Source organism: Octodon degus, unplaced genomic scaffold (genome assembly GCF_000260255.1).
Source record: "Octodon degus isolate 3935 unplaced genomic scaffold, OctDeg1.0 scaffold00028, whole genome shotgun sequence".
In the NCBI taxonomy this organism is placed as follows: domain Eukaryota; kingdom Metazoa; phylum Chordata; class Mammalia; order Rodentia; family Octodontidae; genus Octodon; species Octodon degus.
This window is the reverse complement of record NW_004524604.1, coordinates 3,558,341-3,581,326: the sequence shown is the minus strand read 5'-3', so window position 1 is coordinate 3,581,326 and position 22,986 is coordinate 3,558,341. Positions and strand designations below refer to the sequence as shown.

Sequence of the window (22,986 nt, the reverse complement as noted above, 5' to 3'; positions counted from 1 at the left end):
GACGGCTACATGTGCTAGCTTTCCACCTGGCTGGGAGCTTGACATGAGCCAGAGACAGCAGTGTTCAGGGGTAGATGAGCTTCGTTGTGTATCAGAGAAGTGCCTGGGCCCTGAGTTTGATTCCCAGCTCCAAAAATAAAAGAAGTGTCCAGACCCTTCTGTTGTGTAAAACTATTTGGGGGAGAGACTAGAAGGCTGATTAATAAACTTTCAAGGTAGAATTAGTTGATTTTACAACTTAAATGTGAGCGCAGGTTTTGACAAACATTCGTATTGTTTTACTCCTTACTTGCTAAGTTGTTTTTGTTTTCATTCTTGTATGGACTTGGACATTAAATGTGTCCCTACAGCAGTCCAGGAATCTTAAAAGCTCTTATCCTAAAATTCCGGGTGTGGAGGTAACATTAGACAGTTGCCAAGGGCGCTAGGTTGTTCTTTGTACCTCTTCCAGACAGCAGGGCACACCCAGGCAAGGTGGGCGTGTGCCTGGAGCTGGTTAGCCTTGTGTTCATCCAACAGTTTTATGTGAAAGCCTTGTTCAGCCAGTCTCCCCCTCTAAGCTGTCTCTCCAAAGTGACGATTCTGGTGTTGTCACATAGATGCATGTGCTCGCTTGACATGCATTATCTTATTTCTTCCTTCTTTGAGGGCAGGCATTGGCCATTGAATGCAGAGGAACTTACAGTGAGCAATATCCAGAAGTACTTTGAGACAAGGTTGGCCAAGTTGCTCATGCCAGCCTTGAACTTAACCTTCTGTGTCCACCTCTGAGTAAATGTGTTATAGTTGTCACTGTTGCATCTGGCCTATTATTCTATCTATCTATCTATCTATCTATCTATCTATCTATCTATCTATCTATCTAGATATCTGTTTGGTACACAGTCTCGCTATGCAGATCAGACTCATAGTGATCCTCCTATCTCAGCCTCCCCAGCGCTGAGATTACAGGTGTGCACCATCATACTTGGTTTCCATGGCTGACTCGGCATTGGACATACATGGCATGCAGTACTGGGGATCGAACCTAGGTCCTTGCATTTGCCAGGCAGGTACTTAGATCCCAAGCTGTCTCCCAGACCTGGCGTTTTATTTTTTTATTTTTTTATTTTTTCAGAACCGGGGATTGAACTCAGGCCCTTGTGCTTGCCAGGCAAGCGCTTATTCCACTGAGCCATCTCCCTGGCCCGGCTTTTTATTCTTATAACAATCCTTTGAGGACTTGTATATCTCAATATGTATGCTCAGTATATGAATTGAGTGGAACTAAAAAGCAAATGCTCCTTGACTGGCAAGGATGTTTGGTTCTACTTTGAAGGGGAGCCAGGTGAGTTTCCAAGCGACTTGAAGCCCGGCCTGTGCTGCGGTGCCTCGTGGCTCCTGGCCACAGCCCCGCGTAGTGAGTAGTAGGTCAGGTGCCCATGACTGGCAGTATAGCTCTGTGTGGCGCCGTGGGTGAGCAGCGCATGGGGAAGTTGGTCCTAGGTGCGTGTAGGGAAGGAGGAAAGTTCCATGGAGAAAGCACCACAGAAGCTGAGAACATTCAGCTGTATTTTGGGAAAAACATTTTTTTTATAGGTCTCATATTTGTATTTATGAACAGGTAATGGGTTTAATGGTTCACAGTTTAAAAGTGAAAAAGGGGGGGCCAGGGAGATGGCTCAGTAGAATAAGCACTTCCCTGGCAAGCACAAGGATCTGAGTTCAATCCCCGGTTCCTCCAAAATAATAATAATAATAATAATAATAATAATAGTGAAAAAGGTACACATGATGGAAATGTTCCCCTGGCTTCATACCCAGCTACCTTGTTCTTTTTAGAATAAATTGCTAGTAAGCATTTCTGCTGCATTTTCTCGGTGTGTTGTGTACGTACTCAAATCTCTGTACAGGGGCTCTTCTCAGAGACACGTTCTCACTGATACAACTACCAGCATGTAATGCACTGTGTTTACTTTCCCTTACACTAAATATCACGTCCTGGACATTATGCCCAGTTAGTACATAAGGTGCTTCCATGTTCCCCATGGATGGGTAGGATTTCTTCGCTGTAGCTTTCTTAGTGGGTGACCTACAGGAAAGCCCCTAGGCTGTTCCCAGCATCCTGCTATTTGCAAACTGCTGGAGGGTTTTTACCTGGTGTGTGTGTTTCTTTCTGCAGATAAAGTAGAAGTCAAACAGCAGCCAGATGTGGTGTTGCATACCTGTGATCCCAGCAGCTTGGGAGGCTGAGATTCCGAGATTCCGTGGGATTACTGCAAGTTGGAGGCCAGCCTAGACTATATAATGAGACCCTGTCTCAGAGTTGCCAAGTAGCTGTGTTCAGCATTTGTGTCACTTTGGCCACTTGTATTTGAATGTCTGTGTCCTGTTGACACAATATGGTTAGTGTTGGGGTTGTTTGCCAGTCTGATATGGGAAACATAGTTTCTCAGAGTAGTTTCAGTATTTTAAGGAGAGATGGTACAGATTATTTCTTTGTCCCACATGTGTTTATTTCCCTTTAGTTTGTCCAGGTGTTTATAATTCAGAAAGCCTATAGTATCTAAGTTTCTAAAGCCCTAAAGGTTAGAAATGCTAGATTCATTGGTGCAGGCCTATAATCCCAGCTACTCAGGAGGCTGAAGCAGGAGCATCCTGAGTTTGAGGCCAGCCTGGACTATTTAGGCAGACCTTATCTCAAAATAAAAGGCTGGGGAGAGCAGAAACAGAAATGTACTTGCAGATTCCAAATTGATGAATGAAACCAGCAGATATTTTCTGGCCGCACTGGTGTCATAGGTGAGGCAGCCATGTAGAGTGAACCCCACCTGCAGGCAGCACGCCACCTAGAACCAGCAGGCTGACCGGGCGGCAGGGACAGCTGACTCGGGCGCGCCTGCCTGCCACAGTGCTGGGTCTGCAGCCTGGCAGAAGAAAGAGGGCTCCAGGTGGGCCCGAGCAGCCTTGTGACCCAAGGAGCTTGTTGGGGGCAGGCAAGCATAAAACAAATACTGACACCAGGTGTGGTGGCACACAGCTGCCACCCCTGCACACAAGAGGCTGAGGCATGAGAATTGGCCTGAGTTCAGGGCCAGTCTGGGCTGCAAAGTGTCTTAAAAAAGAATGTTTGGATAATTAATGTAGACACTGTCTGTTATGGCAGTGTTTCAAGTTCCTGGTTTCCCATTGTCCTTCACGCCAGCCCTCTGGTGTGCGTGGGCTTGGTAACCCGACCCCTCATCCCAAGGAGTGTGTGCCAGTCTGGTCCAGGCCCAGAGCCGAAGCTGGCCAGGACAGTGGCCTCCCTCTCCCGCCACCCCCCTTCTGGGCCTGCTTCCTGGTTAGTGAAAACCGGCCCTCTAGGGGAGCAGCCCTGCAGTGGAAATGCTGCTCTGCCGAAACTGCAGGGCAGTGCGGTTTTGCGCAGCTTCCAGGGCTCAGTGCTCAGGTGATTCTTCCACTTAGCTCCTTTTATTTAGCTCAGGGAAGAAACACATGCTGTGCATACGTAAAAGGTGTTCGCCAGCAGTTTCCACTGAAGTGCATGTGCATTCCTGGCCGACAGGCCATGTCCTCCCCAGAGCCCAGAAAAGCCAGAGCAGTGCTGCTGCCCTTTGTTTTGAAGCTCTGGCAAAGGATTTTCTGAGGAAAGCAGTGGAAAACTGTGCTCTGAGCTGATAGGTTAATCTCCCGCAGACCTCTCCAGGGCTCCGGAAAGCTAGCTTGACAGGAATCTGAAGCTAGCTGGGCCACCAGCAGAGTTTTTGTGTGACCATGAATATGCACCCCCCTTTCTTATTTTATTTACTTTTGTAGTATTGCTAGTGGGGATTGTTGAACCCAGGGCCTTCCAACTGAACTATAGCTCCAACATTCTATTTTTTATTTTAAGGCAGAATCTCAAGTTAGGGAGATAGAGGTGCAAGGTCCCGAGTTTGATCCCTGGGTACGCATGCAGTGCCAGCCCCAGAACACATTCCTATAATCCCAGCATTCACCAGTAATCCCAGCACTTGGGAGGTGGAGACAGGAACATCACTTCGAGTTTGACACTGGCCGGCCAGAACTTCAAGACCTTTTTTTTTTTTTTTTTTTTTTTTTAATTTTATTTATGTGTGTGTGTGGCCAGCTCAGCCCACCAGGGGGCGAGGCTGGCTGGCATGTGGTGCTGGGGGATTGAACCGCGGTCGCTGTGCTAAGCTTGTTCTAAGTAGGTGCTTTAGACCACTGAGCCATCTCACCAGCCCCAGACCCTTTTAAAAAAAAAAAAAAGAAAAGAAAAGAAACAGAGAAACAAAGAAACAGGATCTCACTAAGTTGCCAGGCAATGGTCACACTTGAAATCCTGGTACCTCAGCCTCCCAAAACACAGGCAAAGCATCACCATGCCTGGCTTCCTTGTTTTAAAAAGCAAGGATAAAAGGCCAGCCAAATAGCTCAGCAGTTCGATCCCGGGTCTGCCATGCTAGCCCTGCCCCCAGGGCAAGCTGAGAAGGCCTTTGAGACTGGGTGTGGTGGCGCACACCTGTGATCACAGCTCTTGGGAGGCTGTAAACAGGCAGATCACTATGAGTCTGATCTAGTAGTGAACACCCTGTAGGCCCTTCCCTAAAATACAAAAAGGAAGGAAGGAAGGAAAGAAAGAAATGTCCCACGCATAGCTGCCTTTCCACAACCTGCCTGCTTTGTCGTCTGCTCCTATTATAGGCAGCTAAATTATATAGAAATTAATATACAGTAGTGGGCATGGTGGCACGTGCCTGTAATCCCAGCACTTGGGAGGCTGTAAACAGGAGAACCACTAGGAGTTCAAACTAGTAGTGAGACCCTGAACACCCTGTAGACCCTTTCCTAAAATACAAAAAATTAAATAAATAGCTAGGATAATGCCTATCACAAAGACTGATACAAATATTAAGTAGAGCTTTATGTAGCTTTGCCTGAGAAATTTTTATTTCATTTAGAAAGTTTTTGTAACAGATAAACCTTTGGGTGGAAGGATAGTTTAGTATAACTTTGCTCCTTTCTAACCAAATGATTGGCTTTACAATCACAGTGTCAAGCTGAGCAGATACTGGTACATAAAGAGTTAGGCGGGTCTTAACTGAGTTCAGCTGAGGTCACCGTAAAGGCCCCCCTACAAGAGAGAGATGTATGAAGTGGCTGCAGATGGGGGGGTGCCCTCACCTGCTGGTGATCTAGCGTGGGATACTTGTGTCTACACTGAGCAACAGCCAGGCAGGAGGTGCTGCAAACTATATCTTTTTTTTTTTTTTTTTTTTTTTTTTTTTTGGGCAGAACCGGGGATTGAACTCAGGCCCTCACGCTTGCCGAGAAAGTGCTTATTCTACTGAGCTGTCTCCCCGGCCCCTGCAAACTATATCTTGAGCCATTAAAATATTTTTTTTTAAAGATCTGGAGTCAAATGGCTATGCAGATGCTTGTTTTTGCTCTTGGTCATGTCTTGTTCTGTAAACATTTAATCTGCAGAGAACCTTTGCCCAGACCACAGTGTTAACAGGGCAGACCTGCTTCAGGGGTCTAGAGTGATGGCCCTCAGCTAAGGACTCTGGGAATGAGGTTTAGGAAAGAATCAGGACGAAGGGTTTGTGCAGGTGCTCCTCCCGGGACCGCACCTTCACCCACTGGTGTGGAGGAGCCTCCTGAGCTCTGTTCTGTCTCTCCATCCCCCTGTCCCGCTCTGGCTGGGGAGCAGAGTGGAGGTGTGTCAGGCAGGTGGGAGTTGTGGACCCTGCAGGGCAGGCTGTGTTGAAGCCTCCCTCTGGAGCACAGGTGCAATGGGGCTGTGCGCAGTGTGGCGTCGGGGCTGGCTCTTACTGCTCACCAGGCATGTGGCTGTGACAGTGGAACAGAGACAAGAAAGGCAAAGTACTGAAGGGTTGGTGGAGGAGATTTCTTTTAGTATTGTGCTTTTCCTGCCCATATTTCTAAAGAAAAGGTTACTGGTACATGTCTTGGGGTGTTTTTCCATGCAGGCACATAGATTTATATTACTGATTCTGCATGACATACTGCTGTATGGATGTACCTGCTGTAACCCTAAGGACTCTGTCATTGGGCACTTGATCATTTCAGTCCTGCTGTGATTAACGGCGTTGGTCGGATTCTTAACTATGATCTATGCTCGTGCATTTAACAGGTTCTTCACTCCGCCTCTGAAGCATCCTTGTTCCCATGATGGGACCTAAGAAAAGTTATAGTAAATTGACCACCCAGCTGGAACCTGAGGCTTCATTAGAATTGTAAATGTATTTAGTGGTGACTTTAGTAGTGAAAGATAAATGTTGCTAATGTACAGTGTTCCAGAAAAATGTCTTCAGTTGTGGCTTATCCAATGGAGTAAAACTTTTCCAAACAAAAAGTATTCCGTGACGCGAAAGATCTTGACTTGACTGAAGCGTGAGTGCAGGAAGAAGTTCTTGGTATCTTAAGGGTACAGCTCCCTGACCTCATTGATTCTGTTTAGACAGTGCCTCAGTCTTTCCTGTCCTTATCCCAGGACGCTTCACTGTTTTGGTTGGGGACCGGATATTTTGCTTGAATTCGCAGAGAGTAACAGGGCCCCTGTGCCCTGCCTCACTACAGTTGCATACTCCACTCTGCTAATTCTCCTTTAGCCTCTAAGAATAAATGTGAGAAATTGAAACCATAATACATGTTTTATTCTCTGATGAAACAGGATTTGTTTCTATAGCCCTCATTTATGCTGAACTAGAATGTTGGTGTCTGGTCCAGTGTTTAGATGCCCTTGAATGGATTTATTTATTTATTTATTTATTTATTTACTGGCAGAACCGGGGATTGAACTCAGACCCTTGCACTTGCCAGGGAAACACTTATTCTACTGAGCCATCTCCCCAGCCCCTTGAATGGTTTTGAAACACACAGAACTAGTTGTTCTCATGCTGGAATTCTATGGATGGTACAGTAGGCAAAAGAGGTGTGAGGACTGCGTGGTTCTCTGAGAGACACCTAAACTTCTGGCCCCACCTCAGCAATAACACACTGCAAAATTGTCTGTAAAACTATGTTTGGGGAATTTACATGTTTTAAAAACACACTTAGGCAGCTCAAAGTTGTGTTTGTTTGTTTGTTTGTTTTTCAGGAGGATATAGAACTATACCATTTTATTACAAAGAGTCTCCCAAAAAATGAAAGTATCTCAAAAAAAAGAAGCTAGACTACCAACCTCCACCTATAGAACTGGGGAAGACAGGGCAATGTGAGCTGCTTAGCTCATTTGGGGCCAGTGTAAAGGTATGAAAAAAGAAAACCTAAAAACAGCAGATGTTACTGTAGGGGTCCCTGAAGATGCAGCCACCCCTCCCAGGTCACTTAACACTAAACGGGCCCTCGGCACGTCAGGATTTCATCTTCTGGCTGCATCGCTTCCATCCAGATCTGGACCCTTTATGACTTAAAACTAAGACTTGGGGATTGGTGGGGAGCGTGATTGTTGCTAGAAAAGCTCCCCCAGCATAGCTGCCCTGCACTCAAGGGCCCTGGCTCCTCTCTAGTCCCTGGGGACGTTTATATTTAATATATTGTAATATAAATATACAGAGAAATAGAAAATATAAAATCTGAGGGTTAGAGGGAAAAAAGGAGGGAACATGGCAAGAAGCCTGAGCTGTGAAGGGCTGCTTAGGCCAACTTGACCTCTTCTTTGACCTCCTTTGCTTCTGGCTTCTCCTCCTTGTTCTTCTCCTCTTCTGTCTCCTCTTTCTTCTCTTCTGGTTCTTTCTTTTTCTCATCTTCTGTTTTGACTCTTTTGGCTTTCTTGAAGTTGAAAGAGTTCTTGCGGCCACCTTCACCCTCCTCATCTGAGTCAGAGAACTCTTCCTCACAGGCAGTGCGCTTGTCAGAACAGATTGAGATACACTTGTCAGGGTCTTCTTCATCCTCATCACCACTCTCCTCAGGAACGGCATCCTCAGGAATTGCCTGCACTTGAACCCCAGGTGCATGGGGCAGCATTCTCAGGTTCTCAAAGAGCTGCTGTTTGATCTTCTCCAGGTACTCATTAGTGTTCTGGTTAGTCATATTGGAAGGACTGATGTGAAGCTTGAAATCTGGTCCAAAGTATTCGAAGTAGTCATTGTATGGGAGTGCATTAGGGATCTCTTTGTCAAGGGCCACAGCTGTTTCGTGCGTCCAGCACCAGGCAACATTACAAATGGTGTAACCACCTCCTCCCACCATCAGCATAGGCAGGTTAAAGCTTTTGACAAACTCCACACACTTGGCATGCCCTTTGATGGTTAGATTGAAGCAACTCAGCCAGTCCCCAGAAAGGGAGTCTGAGCCACACCGTAAGACCACCACACTAGGCTGGAACATCTCCATTACTTTGGACATGACCAGCTTGAAAATGGCCTCATAGGACTCGTCACCAATCCCATCTCGGAGTGGGTAGTTAACAGCATAATACTTGCATTTGCCAGCCCCAATATTCTGTAGGTCCCCAGTTCCTGGGAAGTACTTTCCATATTTATGAAAGAACAGTCATGACCCGGTCTGTGGTATAGAAGGATTCTTCCATGCCATCGCCATGGTGAATATCAATGTCAATATACAGCACTCTCTGGTGATACTTTAGCACTTCCAGGATGGCCAAGACGATATCATTGATGTAACAAAAGCCAGATGCCTCGGACTTCTTTGCATGGTGCAGGCCCCCTGCCCAATTCACAGCGATGTCCATCTGCTGCTTATTAAGTTTCACAGTACTTGCTGCAGAGCCACCAGTGGACAACTGACAGAACTCAAACAGGCCATCACATACTGGACAGTCCTCACCAACGTTGAATCTCTGCAGCTGCTTGCTGTACTCAGACATGTTACCGGGATGGATGGAACGCAAGAGCTTAATGTAATCATCACTGTGGTACTTGGTCATCTCCTCAGCACTGGCCTTGTGAGGGCGATAGATTTCCATCTTTCAGTAGAGGCCATAGTTGAGCAGCAGATTGTTAGTCATGCAGATTCGGTGAGGCTTCATTGGATGGCCTTGTCCATAATAGTAATTTCCAACATCCCCTTTGTATTCTCAGCAGCAAAATCCATCCTAGCGACTGTCTCCACCAGACTCAGCCTCCCCTCCCGGCGTCCTGCTCAAACTCTCCCCATCAGACTCCGCCAAGAATCTCCCTCCACCAGCACCATCTGTGGCTTCCCCGGCGTGCCTTAAAGTTGTGTTTGAGTCGGGATGTATTCATCCCATCCGTTGCAGGACAGAGTGTGTGTTGCATGCTTTTCCTTACTCCTTAAGAGTTTGTCTTAGTTACTTTTCTTATTGCTCAGACAAAGTACCTGGTGCCCAAAGTTAAAGGAAGAGAGGTGTATTTGGCTAGTGGTTTGTAGAGGCTCCCTTTGGTTCACAGTTGGCTGGCTGCAAGGCAAGGGATGTGGCTGGGAGGCTTGTGCAGAAGTGGGGTGTGGTGGACAGAGGGCAGCAAAGCAACGAAGAAGCAGGCAGCCGCAGCAGCTCCTTTGTCCTCAGATCCCGTGCAGACTCCGCACCCCTCGGGCTGAGAGCACTCACACTCGGGGAGGGCCTTTCCATTATCTGCACCCAGGACTATGCTCCAAACGAATCGATTGCACACCCTCAGTCCCAGCGTCCCACACTCAGATCCAGCGACCTCTAGATCCAGTGACCTAAGGAGGCCTGTCTGATCACAGGTATTAGGAACATCGAGACACAAGCTGTATGAGAGTTCATTGGAAGGAGGAGGGACTGAGGGATTATTGATCCTAGACTGTGTTACTAAGTGCTGCTCTACAAAGTTACACTCTGGGGAAAGCCGCCAGCCATGAAAGTCCATGTGCATCTCATCCCTGACCTGCAGTGGGCGCTGGATGGCCTGCAAGAACAGCGATGAGCCTTCTGTAGATGCAGGCCGAGAGCGGGCTGCGAGGCGGGCACTGCAGGGCGTTTGTGGTCCTGTGCCCCCTGTGCTGCCCAGCACATGGCTTTTGTGAGTTGACCCAAGACAAAAGTTGCTGTTGTGTTGAAATACAAAGTGGGGGGTATGTTTTATGGCTGTAGGCAGAAAAGTTGTTTCAAATTTAACTTTTTTGTTCTCTACAATTAAAAATGTGTAGACCGAAAAAAAAGCATTTTCTGAGCTCTGTCCGTCGTGGTTATGCTGAGGCAGTAGCAGCAGTCACTGCCACCGTGTATTTAGCTGGAGATGGGAGGCAGCAGGCATTGTTGGTTTTTCTCCAAGATGCTGGAGAATCTCATCTGCCATTGGGAAAGAAAACTGCATGCATCTGTGTGTGCATGCATGCAGTGAAAATGCTGGCTTGAAGTGAGGTAGCCGATAGTTTTAACTTTTTTAGTTTGTTTATTTGGTACAGGGTCTCGCTTTGCAGCTTGGACTCCTGTCTCAGCCTCCCCAGCGCCAGGATTACAGGCATGTGCTGCCACACCCAGTTTCAGTGACCTGGGGATACAACCCAGCAGATGCTTAGGCCACTGAGCTATCTCCCTGGCTAATAGTTTAAATTTTAAAATGAATTTTGGAGCCCCAGGTATGGTAGTACATGGCTGTAACCCCAGCACTGTGCGAGGCTGAGACAGGAGGATTACAAGTTTGAACCCAGGTTGGGTAACTCAACCAAGACCCTATTTAAAATAAACAAGGATAAGGGGATACAGCTCAGTGCAAAAGGCCTGTGTTCAATCCCCAGTACCATGGAAAAAAAGTTTTGAGTGTTGGCAGGTTAGAATATTAAAAAATAACAAAAAGAGGGGCTGGAGAGATGGCTCAGTGGTCTAAAGCACCTACTTAGAACAAGCTTAGCAAAGCATCAGGGACTGCGGTTGGATCCCCCAGCACCACATGCCAGCCAGCCCCGCCCCCTGGTGGGCTGAGCTGGCCACACACACACACCTCTCTCTCTCTCTCTCTCTCTCTCTCTCTCTCTCTCTCTCTCTCTCTCTCGCTCTCTCTCTCTCTCTCGCTCTCTCTCGCTCTCTCAAATAAATAAATAAATAAATAAATAAATAAATAAATAAAATTTAATAACAAAAAGAATCATTCCTGAGTGGGCTTTGGCCTTGGCTCTGTGGACCCATTAAGGGTGTTCAGATGATCATCATGTTGTGTTTGTGTAGCTTGTTGGCTGTAAGTAACTGTGTATCTATCCTAACTTTTTGTTTGTACAGATAAAAAGTCCTTCAGCTGTATCCCGTTCTTTTGTTTGGTCTGTTAATCTCAGCGCGGGGTGGGGTGTTACAAGGTAGATGGCTGCGTCCCTGTTTTCATCTCTTCTCTGCTGTCTGTTAGTCCCCAATATGTACTGGCATGCTCCTTATTTCACAGACAAATTTTCATCAGCGACTTGATCTGTGGATCATGACTGGTCTGCAGTGTCTCCAGCTCCTGTTCTTTGTGTTTCACCCAAGAGTAAGCCAGGTGCATCTCTCGGGTCTTCCTTGTGCAGAATGCAGAGTCCCCATGTCCTGCCAGGAAAAGCAGGCGCAGGTCCTGCTGGAGAGGGCAACCAGTGCCGTGGCCTCTGCTTTTCTGCAGTCTAACTCGAGCCTGCTCCCTAACATTCTCCTCTTCCCTTTCAGCAGACCTACTCCAGTGACATCCACTGTGTTGAAGAGATTCTGAAGGTGAGTTCTCCTGCTGTCTGTCTTGCAAAGCATGTTCAAGCCCCATGAGTGCCTGTGTTAAGGACAGCTGCCAAGTCCAGGCCTCCCGGGAATGGGGCCCCCACCCCACACCCCAGCAGTAACATGGACCCTGACAGTGATAGCCGGAGACACACAGCACAGCTGAATTCTGTAGTAGATTTTATTAATTAGAGGTGGTCCACTAATGGCCTGGCATTTGGATCAGTTTTAGGGTGTTTCTCAAGTTTTTATGGTTGGCTGTAAGGATCCAGAAGTTCGCCACATCACAGAAGACACAGCTCCGGGTACAGCTGTGGTGGCAGGCACCCCGGTCAGTTAGTCCTGGTTTACGCCTGCCACGTTCCCACGGTGGCATCTGGTGTGCCTGGACTCTTCTTCAGTGAGACTATTGACATTTTAAGGGAAGAAAAACAGAGAGTAGAAAGTAAAAAGCATGTTTTTAGGCTTAGTTCAGTTAAACGCTAATTTTTTGTTCCTGTTTATTAAGACTTTGATGAATGTTTGTGCTGCTTCTCCATGTGTATCATGGAATGTGTTTTCCATCCGTCCGTCTGTTCGTCCATCTGTCTGTCTGTCTTTCTTTCTGTCTTTCATTCTTCTTGTGGTACTGGAGATGGAACTTAGGACCTTGTACTTGCCAGGCTGGAGCTTATGCCTCTGAGCTATCTCCCCAGATCATATTGAGTTTTTCTTGCCCATGACAAATTCCTTCTTGGATTCAGTTCCAGGAAAACAAACAAAACCAAATTCTCCTATTAAACTGACATGTTCTTTCTTTTTCTAATCAAAGAAGAACCACATAAGTTGTCATGTTTTCTATTCTGTCTTTAGTGGAGTATAATTTTAATGCTCAAATATGGCAATTGTAATATTGTATTTATCCTTCCTCTGTGGCTTATAAATTGCTCCCATGTCAGTTTTAATGATTCTTCACTATAAAGTTTTTGAGCTTAAAGTGGAAGATATGTATCTGGGCCTGATCTGTTAATCTCTCTCTCTCTCTTTTTTTTTCTGGGTCTCCCATTTTGTTTGTTTGGTTTTTTTTTTTTAATTAATTTTATTGAAAAATAACAAGACGGTTTCAAAATAGATAAGTAGGACAGTTTCAATAATACACTGCATATTGTTGTCTTTGTAGTGGTTATTCATAGTACAAGATGCAGACATGATATTCTGTCCAAACACTGTTAGTACAAGTCTTTTTTCCCATTGAATTAAGAGAAATAACTGTGTATCTATCCTAACTTTTTGTTTGTACAGATAAAAAGTGGTCCTTCAGCTGTATCCCGTTCTTTTGTTTGGTCTGTTAATCTCAGTCTGTACTAATCTTCCCTAAAAATATACTTAAATGATTTTGTCTTTAATTTTCCATTGTAAAGTTGTAAGTGATAGTAGTAAAGAAATGTGTTGGCTGTTCTGTGGGTAATCTTTTTTTTTTTTTTTTTTTTTGAGACAGGGTCTCACTGTGCAGTTCAGGCTCACCTTAAACTCACTAGCCCAGGCTGGGCTCGAACTCACTATAGTCTTCCTGCCTCAGCCTCCAGAGTGGTAGGGTTACAGGTGTATGCCACCATGCCTAGCTTGTTGGTTATCTCTTTGCCTTGTGAAAAATTTGGCAGTAGCAGTATCTGGCCAGATATTTGGGAGACACTGCCATTGTTTTTGCTGCACGATGTTTTTTCCTTCTTTTGTAGCTAGTGCTTTCTGAGGAAGTTACGTCTAAGCCCGAAGTGTAGTTCAAGATGAGAACTTTTTGCCAGCCAGCAAGTACATAATAGCCAGAGGGTCTTGGTCAAGTTCTTGAATCATACTTTCCCTTTTCTATTTCCGAAATATCTTAGCTAGTGCATCCGTTTTCATTTCGGTTTGATTTATTTTAGCTAGTGAATTCTCAGCATAAGGAATAACCTAGGGGGCCAGGGAGATGGCTCAGTAGAATAAGCGCTTCCCTGGCAAGCACAAGGGTCTGAGTTTGAAAGTTTAAAAAAAAAAAAAAAAGTTCAAACAAGGGTCTGAGTTCAATCCCTGGTTCCGCATGAAAAAAGACGAAAAAAAAAAAAAAAGGAGTAACCTACTCATGAAATAGGCCTTAGCATTTTCACTGACATTGGAGTGACTTGGTCTATGGTTGCAGAACTACAGCAATACAGATTTGCTGTCTGCATGAACGGTTGGTTCTCTTCGGCTTTGACATGTGTCCATGACACATCTCACCCTTTCCGTGAGAGTAATACAGCAAAGGGTGAACATAGTGTTCTGGTTTTTATTTTTATTAGTCCATGCTTGCAGTGTCAGTGACCACATTCACTGTGAGAGCTGGTGTGTGGACACACACATCTTCATCCTTTTTACTTCCCCTCCCCCCGTCTCTTGGTCCCCTTCCCATTCGCAAAGCCTCCGTGTTTCTCTTTCATTTATCTTACTCTTTAATTTATGTATACTTCGGATTTCTCACATAAGAGAAACTATGTGAGACTTAAGCTTGTGCAGGCAAATATTTTAAATTTAAGAAATTCATCCATCCTCCCTCCTCAAGCATTGCTTTAAGAAACTTCCTCCCTCCCTAGGAGTGCTTGAGAGGGAGTGGTTACTGCAGGCAGAGGGTGTATGTTTTCATTTGGAAATCATGAATGAAGAAAGCAAGTGGAAGGGCATCTGGGAATGAGGCTTTTCAGGGCAGGGACTGCAGTCCCCGACCACACTGTCTCTGAAGTTGGTTTCCACGTGTAGGGCGAAGGCGCCAGGCAGGCAGATGATCTGTAGGGCCCATCCCTGCTGTCTCGGATGCTGGTGCAGACATCACCCTCTGCCTTGACATCCCCTTTTGTCTTGCACCAGCAGTTCATTAAGATGATCAGGGATCCTGACATGGGAAGTAGCAGCAGGTTTCCTAACACCACAGAGCAGTCACAGATGTTTGGCTCTCAGGGTGATATTTTGGGGGGAAGTGGTCCCTGTTATTCTCACAGGCTGATGGGTGAGCAGGTAGCAGACTGACTCTGCTCATGGCCAGGATCTGGTTATATAGTGGCATCCAGAAAGGGTAGTGCATGGTGGGGCAGATGCAGGGAGCTGGGGTTCTCTTCCTGTAGCCTTGGGGAGTGGAGGCAGTCACAGAGACTCTCCTTCAGTGCATTGATGTGTTCAATCATTTATTCATAATGTTACCATCAGCCTGCACATGCTGCCCAGCACTGGGTTGCCACAGAGTCCTTGCTGTGATGGCAACAGGAGATGTGAGTCTATAGTAGAATACAGAAGGACTGGGAGCAAGAGGCCAGGGAGCTGAGAACAGGGTACAGGGCAAGAGTGGGAGAAGGGCCTCGAGGCAAGCAGAGTCAGGCATCAAGGAGCAGCTTGGACTGGACAGGGTCTAGAGAAAAATGAGTCAGGAGGAGGGGGCAGCAACCGTGCGGCCCAGAGAGTGGCACCGAAGCAGATGCCTGTGGTTGGGCTCTGCCGGTGTGCCCAGTCAGTGGGGGCAGGGAGCAAAACCACAGCCTCCTCTGTGGAATGGCCCCCTAGTGCCTGAGTCCCTCTGGCAGGCTGGCAAGGCTTCTAAGGAAGTACATGAATTCCTTCAGAGGACAGGGAACCCTAGGGTCTGAAGGAATTTATGCTCTTTCCAGCAGCCTGACTTGATGTCTGGGGCAGCCTTCGGCATCAGCAATGACAGTGGATGTTGTTTAGGAACAAGCATGGAGATTCAGAGGGTAATGCTCTCAAACAGGGCTCAGTTAATTGCTACATGCTTTTATATTGTAGCATTGTAATGGTTTCAGACTTTAAAGTTTTTGCCAAATAAATAAAACAGCAGGGAGCACTCTGTGCAGTAATATTTAGATTCTTTTAATCCTAGACTTCGAGTTACACAGGGTAATGAGCTGCATGTTTTAAGTGCCTGCTGTACAACGTGCATTCAAGCATTCACTTACTTGAACTCTTTTACCATACTTGAAAGTAAGTGTTCTAAGTTCTTTTTTATTGAGAAACAGAGGCTCGGATTCCGGGTTCCTCCCAGAGGTTGGCTCAGGATGGAATGGGATTCTCCCTGGTCTCTGGCTGCAGAACGGCTGCTCTGGCCCTGGCCTTCCCAGGACCCGGCGGGCGGCCGCCTGTGGAAAGGCACAGGCTTCCGTTGCTCACAACCAGCACGCGCCAGCATCGGGGCAGCGCTGTGCAGGATCTCTTAGCCTGTCCCGGGCCGGTGCAGCACAGTGGGGGCTTCTTGTACTTCCCCAAAACATTGGGCATCTGACCTGCACTCTGCCTGGCCATCGGCATTCCTTGAGCCTCGACTGAGTCCCTGAGAGCATCATGTCCTCCTCAGTGACATGTTGGAGTTAATGTTCTGCAAAGCCCTTGAAAGTCAGAGTGTGTGGGAGACACCTTTTATCTGACATACCTGTTTTCCATAGGGGTGTGTGTATGTAGCAAAAAAGACTCACAAATATGTTCAGGAGAGCACAGTCTATGTCAGGATAAGCACATTAATTTGTAAGCTTTGGAAATCTTGCCTTCAATCAATGAAATAGTAAAAATTAAACTTTTAAATAATTTTATTTATTTATTTGTGTGTGTGTGTGTGTGTGTGTGTGTGTGTGTGTGTGTGTGAGTGTGTCCAGCTCAGCCCACCAGGGGGCGGGGCGGGGCTGGCTGGCATGTGGTGCTGGGGGATTGAACTGCGGTCCCTGTGCTTTGCTAAGCTTGTTCTAAGTAGGTGCTTTAGACCACTGAGCCATCTCACCAGCCCCTAAAAATTAAACTTTTGATGGAACAGAAAGGTAATCTTTGAAGACTGCCTCCTTCCATGGAGTCCTCTTGCCTGCAGAGTTGCAGGGAGGGGTCAGGTCTATTAAAGGGCCTCCACGTGGAACAAGGGGCCTCCATTTCTTGTTTGCTTCTTTGGTCAAACAGGAAAGGTCTTCTTCCTTTGAACTTCAGTCATTCCAGGAAACGCAGTGACACAGGCAAGGGAGATGGTGTGTAGGAGGGAGCCGCTTTCAGGCGGCCTGCCGCTCCCGGTCCTTCATTCACACAATCCCCAGCCCTCTCACAATGCAGAGGGGCCATTATCCATTATACTTGGTGTGCTGTCTGTTCACCTTCCTGTTTTCTTCTTTAAGCTGTTTTGTTTTCATTTTTGTAAATTGGTGGTCTTTAGCCTGTGACCATTAGTCATTCAAGTAGGTGTTTCTGAAGTGACTGAAACAACTTTTCAGATAGTACCTTTGACTTGCCATTAATCCACCTGGCACCCAGTTTAAAAAGATAGCCTGAGTAGCCTTGAATGTTTTGTTCACAATGTATTTTTTCTTCCCTGTCTACATCTCTTCTCAGGAAATGACCCATTCCTGGCCACCGCCTCTGACAGCAATACACACGCCCAGCACAGCGGAGCCCTCCAAATTTCCTTTCCCTACCAAGGTAACTCCTCAAGAGTAGGCCTGGCTTCTGTACTAGTGGAGTGTGAGTGATGCTGTGAACCAGCTTTATGAAGTATTACACTTGATTCTCCGGCATACGTGAGTAAGAGCATCTTGGACTTTTTGTGTGGTAGAGCTTTGTAACCATTGAGGACTTCGTGGTCTTTTCCTTCAGTGAGGGTGCTTCCTGTGGAGATAGGAAACTGGTACAGGAGAATTAAGCGAGGTGGATGATCTGGTTCCAAGTTTTATATGTGCACACATGTCACAAATGCCTCATGCTTCCTAAATTTTTTTTTGAGGTGTTGCCGCTCAGGATGCCTTCAGGGCAGGTCTGGTTTGGCTTGAGAATGGGGGATCGAACCACAGCATCCTGAGCTTTGTTTCAGCAGGCACTTAAACACCTGAGCTAATGGGCAGGCCCCCTGCTTCCTACATTTTCTTAAAGGTTAATGTGATCAGCTGTACTACTGGTAGTTTATATAACAAGTCAGTGAAAAAACACAGTCTTTTTTTCTTGCTTTGTACTTTTGAATAACCTTCAGGATGTAGCTGTGGCACCTTCCAGTCTGGGTTCTGGCCAGCCGGCTAAGAATGAGCACGTGCTTGTAGCTCTTCCTCTCTGTGATACTGTTTCTGAAAGAATCAAGGGCAGTACATACCCAGATTTACCACTTCACTATTTCCCTGTTTCACAGTAAGACTTTTGTAAAAATAGTCATTATTACTAGTTTTAAAGTAAAGCCTTGGGGCCAGGGAGATGGCTCCGAAGAATAAACGCTTCCCTGGCAAGCGCAAGGGCCTGAATTCAATCCTCAGTTCCAAAAAAAAACAATAAAATGAAATAAAGTAAAGCCTTGAACTATAAAAAATATCTATGCTCGATACCAAAGGAAAAATAATCTCTAGGAAAGCACCTTTATGTAAAAATTAGATTAATGAGTATTTTAAAACTATGAAGATTAATTGAGATTGATGATTGAATATACAGATAATATGAGGGTCTTAGAGTGAAATATAGAATCTATATGCTAGTGTTTTGTTTTTTTTTTTCAGAACCAAGGATTGAACTCAGACTCTTGCGCTTGCCAGGGAAGCACTTATTTACTGAGCCATCTCCCCAGCCCTCAATTAGTGATTTTTGTTGTTTTTTTCAGAATCTATATGTTATATGACATGGATATTTTCTATATCTGAGAGTTTTATAAAACTATCTTTTTAATATTAAAAGCCACAGTTTTGCTTTTAGACTTATAAACCTTAATATTTTAATTAGTAGATTTCTTTTTCTTTCCGTAGGATTCTCAGCACATTAGTTCTGCAACCCAAAACCAAAGTAAGTATATATGTGAAATTGTTTATTGCACTGGAGGAGAAAGCATGCTGTCTAGTGGTTTAATGTAACATTAGTAATACATCCCCAGCAGAGATGAAGTTTTCCTAGCTTGAGAGAAGAAAAGGAACAGAAACATGAAGCTGTTCTTTGGGTGGAATTTAAGAGTACTGCAAAGAGTTACTGTAATGAAGATATTTTAGTAATATCCAAAACAACAAGTTGGATCACATGAGTTAAGGTTGTAGTCTCAAATGTGAATGGCCAGAGTGTTGTAACCCAGGGATTGTGAACAGTTGGAATATGTTGTCTTTTTGGGTTGAAGTATTTTGTGTGATTCTTGTGTTTTTTAAATAAGACCAAGAAATTTTTGTAAGGAATATAGCACACAGCTTTTCTAGCTCCTCTGTAGGCCGCATAGCTGTTTCCTGCTTCCTCTTTTTATGGCTTGTGAGTCCCTGAAAACTGAGGAAAATGAGGTTGCCTGGCTTCAGCGTTTGTCCTCAGCAGTAGCTCCCCAGATCAGTAGATTATTTGCACCTTGGCTAAAGCCTTAGAAAGATGATTAGGGCACTGGCAGTCATTTAGTTCATCCGAACGCTTACTGGAAGGGGAACAAGACACTTTTGCAGGTGGAATAGCACATAGTGGGGTGTGGTAACTGCTGCAGGGACAGCATGTTCTTTAGAGAGGAGGCACAGGCTACAAGTGAGGTCTCTGGTGAGTTTGCGAACAAGACAGGGCTCTTCTTTCTAGCCTCCCTCTTGTTCTCTTTCCTCACTTTGTTTTCCTTGATGATTTTGCTTGAGTTGTAATGATTTGTGCATAGGAAAAAAAATAGTGAAGTAAGAAATAATAAAAACCTTCCTGCAGAGGAGGGCTGAACAGGCTCCAGGTGTCAGGTCTGCCCTACAGCTACCTCCTGTATATAAAGCTTTATTGAGCCCTGACCAGAAACACTGAATAAAATCTTGCCAGGAACTGATAACTAAATTTCCCCCAGGCTAGAACTAAGCCTGCCTGTCTCTGCTGCCACTGTGTCCCATCAGCCGTGAAAGTGGAATGAGCTGAGACTGCCGGCTGCCTCTGCAGTGGGAAGTCTTGCACATTTTAGCAGCCAGCTCCAGAGGAGGTGCCAATGGAGTGGCGCAGGGTGGAGGCGAGGGCTGGGGGCTCACATTCTCACCTCTTGCTCCTCCCTTCCCTCATCTGTGCCTTACCCAGGCTGCTTGGCTGATGCTACAGGAAGAATCTTTAGCTTATCAGACAGGTTTGAAGGTATGCTTATAAGGGACGGTGGCCTCCTTGATCCTGTGGGCCCATGCCTGCCACTCTGAGGAGCACTTGCCAGGTGCTGGCGTGAGCCTGCAGGTCCTGGACCAGCTGCCGTTCATCCCAGGTCTTTGGCAGCGCTGCCCTGTTGTCCGATGGTGTTCTGGGAACTGTGTCTCTGAGAGAACGTGGCCCTGTAGACTGCAGAAGAGTCAGGGTGACTGAAGAGGGAGAGAGGGGTGAATGGATACAGCTTCCAGTGGCGAGAACGTGTGTCTGTGTGTCTTAAAGTATACCCAGCAAGTGGTCTCTGGTTTCCACCATCGATCTTCTGGTCCTAGTACAAGGGCTGTGGAATCTGTGGAAAGGCAATGTGCAAGCATGATGCATGCCTGACATTTGTAGTCATGGTCTTACCTGTCTAGACAGATGCAAAAGCACTTTCAAAATACCATCTAAGAGCTCCTGCTGGCATGAAGATACAGTGATAGCTGCAAACATAGAGGGCTTGCATGCGTGTGTGGCAAGAGCACTGGCCCTGCCCGTGGGGCACCTGCTTCTTTGCACGACGGGTCTGTTTCATTTCCCACTGCCTAGTGTCCACACAGGCAGGGCTGCCTCCAGCTGGTTTCCTGGCCTCCATGCTCAACATTCCCTGCTCCCTTCAGGCTATAACCAGCACTACCGCCAAGTGACTCTGAGGCGCAGTGTTGTGTCCTCGCGTAGATGTTGGTTGGTACCTCTGTGCTATCAGCTAAAGCCAGACGCTCCTATCCTCAGAGCCTCAGGCCCCTGTTTGCCTCAGTGCCACCTGCACAGACCCTGCACCTGGCCTGGCCCTTCCCAGGCATGATTTCTGTCCCTCCCCCTTCCAGGTGTGCTTGCCCTCCTGCACACAGGCCCTCCTGCCAACCTCCTGGAGAATCCCATGTCCTCTGGGGCATGGTCTGTTTTTCTTTCTCTGACTTGCCTTCTTTGGTCACAACTCATGGAGTGGCCATTCTCCAGATTCCGGGAGAGTCCATTGTGCAGGTGATTGCTGACCTTTCCCCACACTGCCTGGGGTTGTTGTGGACATGTGTGGTCTGTTTCATGTCCCTTGGGCCACTGCACCCTCATGGAGGCCTGGGCGGTTGCCTCATCCATGCCGCCTCTGCCAGGTAGTTGGTGACTACTGTTAGGGAGTGATGTGACGACTGTTAGGGAGTGGAGGGACAAGAAGGATGGAGAGGACAGAGGGCTAGACTGCCACAGGTTATCTGGGGTTGCGCTGAGTGTAGGGTGAGGGCAGCCCTGTCACAGTTCTTCCATAGGACCGCTGTACTGTCCCTAGGAATGGAAGAGCCCTCCTAGTCAGAAAAGTGGCATGGAAGGCCAGGCTGAGGGCTGCAAGGGAAGGGGTCTTTGTTTGGTTCCCTGCAGAATTGTTGCTGAGCATGCAGCACAAGTGTCGCCTTAGGCCAGCAACACTGCCCAGGGCAACAGGCCGCAGTGTGGTTGGCCCTGAGTGCTGGGCGGGGGTGAACAGGGAACCTGTGACCAACACGGAATAGTCCTGTGTCACTGTGTTCTGATGTTGTCTCCCTCCCCACAGAACAGCATGACGCGCCTCCAAAAACCCAGCCCAGGTCCCAGCAAGGAACATCGTAAGTAAAATGCTTCCATTTATTCAAAGTAAAAGCATCTGTACTGCAGGAGAGGGTGCTGAGGGGTTTGCTGGAGAGAGAGTTTTGCGCTGCTGTGTACATGGTAACTGTGGAAAATGAGCGTTGGCTTTTTAATTTTTATCTTCAGTAGCTCTACGTTTAGAGATGGGGAATGTGTACAATGTGAGATTTTTTTTTTTTTTTTGCCACTTTTTGGCCTAGTTTTATTAATAAGAAACTGCCCCATTTCCCAGCTGTTCTTTATTAAGGCCAAGCAAGTCTAGATATATTTTGAATTTTGAGAACATTTTATACTTAATATTACTGATGTTTAATTCAGTATTCGACCCAGATCACTTCTTGAAGGTATCACACTAGCATCTTCTTCTCTTTCCTGCCACTGGAGGTGGCTCTCAGGTCTGCAGGAGGAGCCCTTTGCCCTACCTCCTGGTGAGCCTGGGCAGCTAGCTCAGTGGCGGAGGCCGCTCGGGTACACCAGGTGCTCAGCCTCCAGATCTCGTCTGTTTTAGGCACGGTACTTGTTCCGTGTGTTTTGGAAGAAGTTGCTGTGGATTAGTTTTGAAACTGTAGGTGAGCTGTGAGGTTATTTTATCTAACTGCCACAGCTGAGTGTGAAACTGGGTTAAATCATTGCTCCAGTTCTGAGCGCCAACTCCTAGATGGAGTTTGTTTTCATTTCAACATAGCAAAATGAGCAAAAGGGAACAGTGTGAGCAGTCATTGTTCTTTCTTTTTCTTTTCTTTCTGTTCTTTTTTTTTTTTGCGGAACCGGGGATTGAATTCAGGCCCTTGCACTTGCCAGGAAAGTGCTTATTCCACTGAACCATCTCCCCAGCTCTAGTCAGTGTTCTTGTTTTTGTTTGTGGTGCTGCTGATCTAATTCAGGGTTTGTGCACGCTGGGCAAGCACGCTACCAACTGAGTTACATCCCTAACCATTTCTAATAAAAATAAGTTTATTATAGGCTTTAGGATGATTTTCCTTCCTGGTGGTACTGGGGATCACACACAGGGTCTTCCCCCTGGGCTACATTTCCAGTCCTTTTTATTATTTTTATTTTGAGCCCTGGCCTGTCTTTTGCAGAGAAGTGGCCTCAGACTGGGCCACAGAAGCCAAGCCACCCTTCTGTCACTCACAGGTGTGCTACCCTGGGCTTGGTAGCAGGCACAGCTGCACCTTGTAACACGCAGTGCCACTTTCTAAAAGTTGCTGGTCAATATCATCTCAAATAGTCTAAGAGAACATTAGTGGTGATCCCAGCAATTATGGAAGTGGGGAGGAGATGGAGGGGGTCTCAGGAAGCATCCCCAAGACTGGGGAAACAGAAGAAGGGCTGTGTGGAGTTGGGCCAGGCCTACTGAGGAGTACCAGAAAGAGGTACGCTTTGGGAAAGGAGTCTGACGAGCTCAGTGTCACGGAGAATGGGTAAAAGTGGTGTCCCACTTAATTTGTAAAGTGGTCTTTAAGTCTTCTATTGAGTGTGGGTTAAAGTAACCTCCTTACATACAGTTCTGCTGTTTGGGGGACTGCTGGATGCCAGGGAGGTAGCCCAGTGCATTTATTGTGTCAGGACCTCAGTTTACAAACTTAGTCTATGCCCTCATGGATTTTGTTCTTTTCTTTTTCTTTTTT

General features: G+C 46.5%; 1 protein-coding gene and 1 pseudogene across 1 annotated transcript in view; one reads left to right on the top strand and one right to left on the bottom strand.

The window, feature by feature from the left end:
• Positions 1-22,986, top strand: part of Aff1 (AF4/FMR2 family member 1) — a 127,535-nt gene that overhangs the window by 60,163 nt on the left and 44,386 nt on the right. The window contains exons 4-7 of the mRNA XM_023712945.1: positions 11,591-11,635; positions 16,997-17,083; positions 18,382-18,418; positions 21,282-21,333. Of these exons, the coding sequence (XP_023568713.1) occupies positions 11,591-11,635; positions 16,997-17,083; positions 18,382-18,418; positions 21,282-21,333 (221 nt within the window). The remainder of the gene's footprint in view (positions 1-11,590; positions 11,636-16,996; positions 17,084-18,381; positions 18,419-21,281; positions 21,334-22,986) is intronic.
• LOC105741903 lies at positions 7,648-11,435 on the bottom strand (annotated as a pseudogene).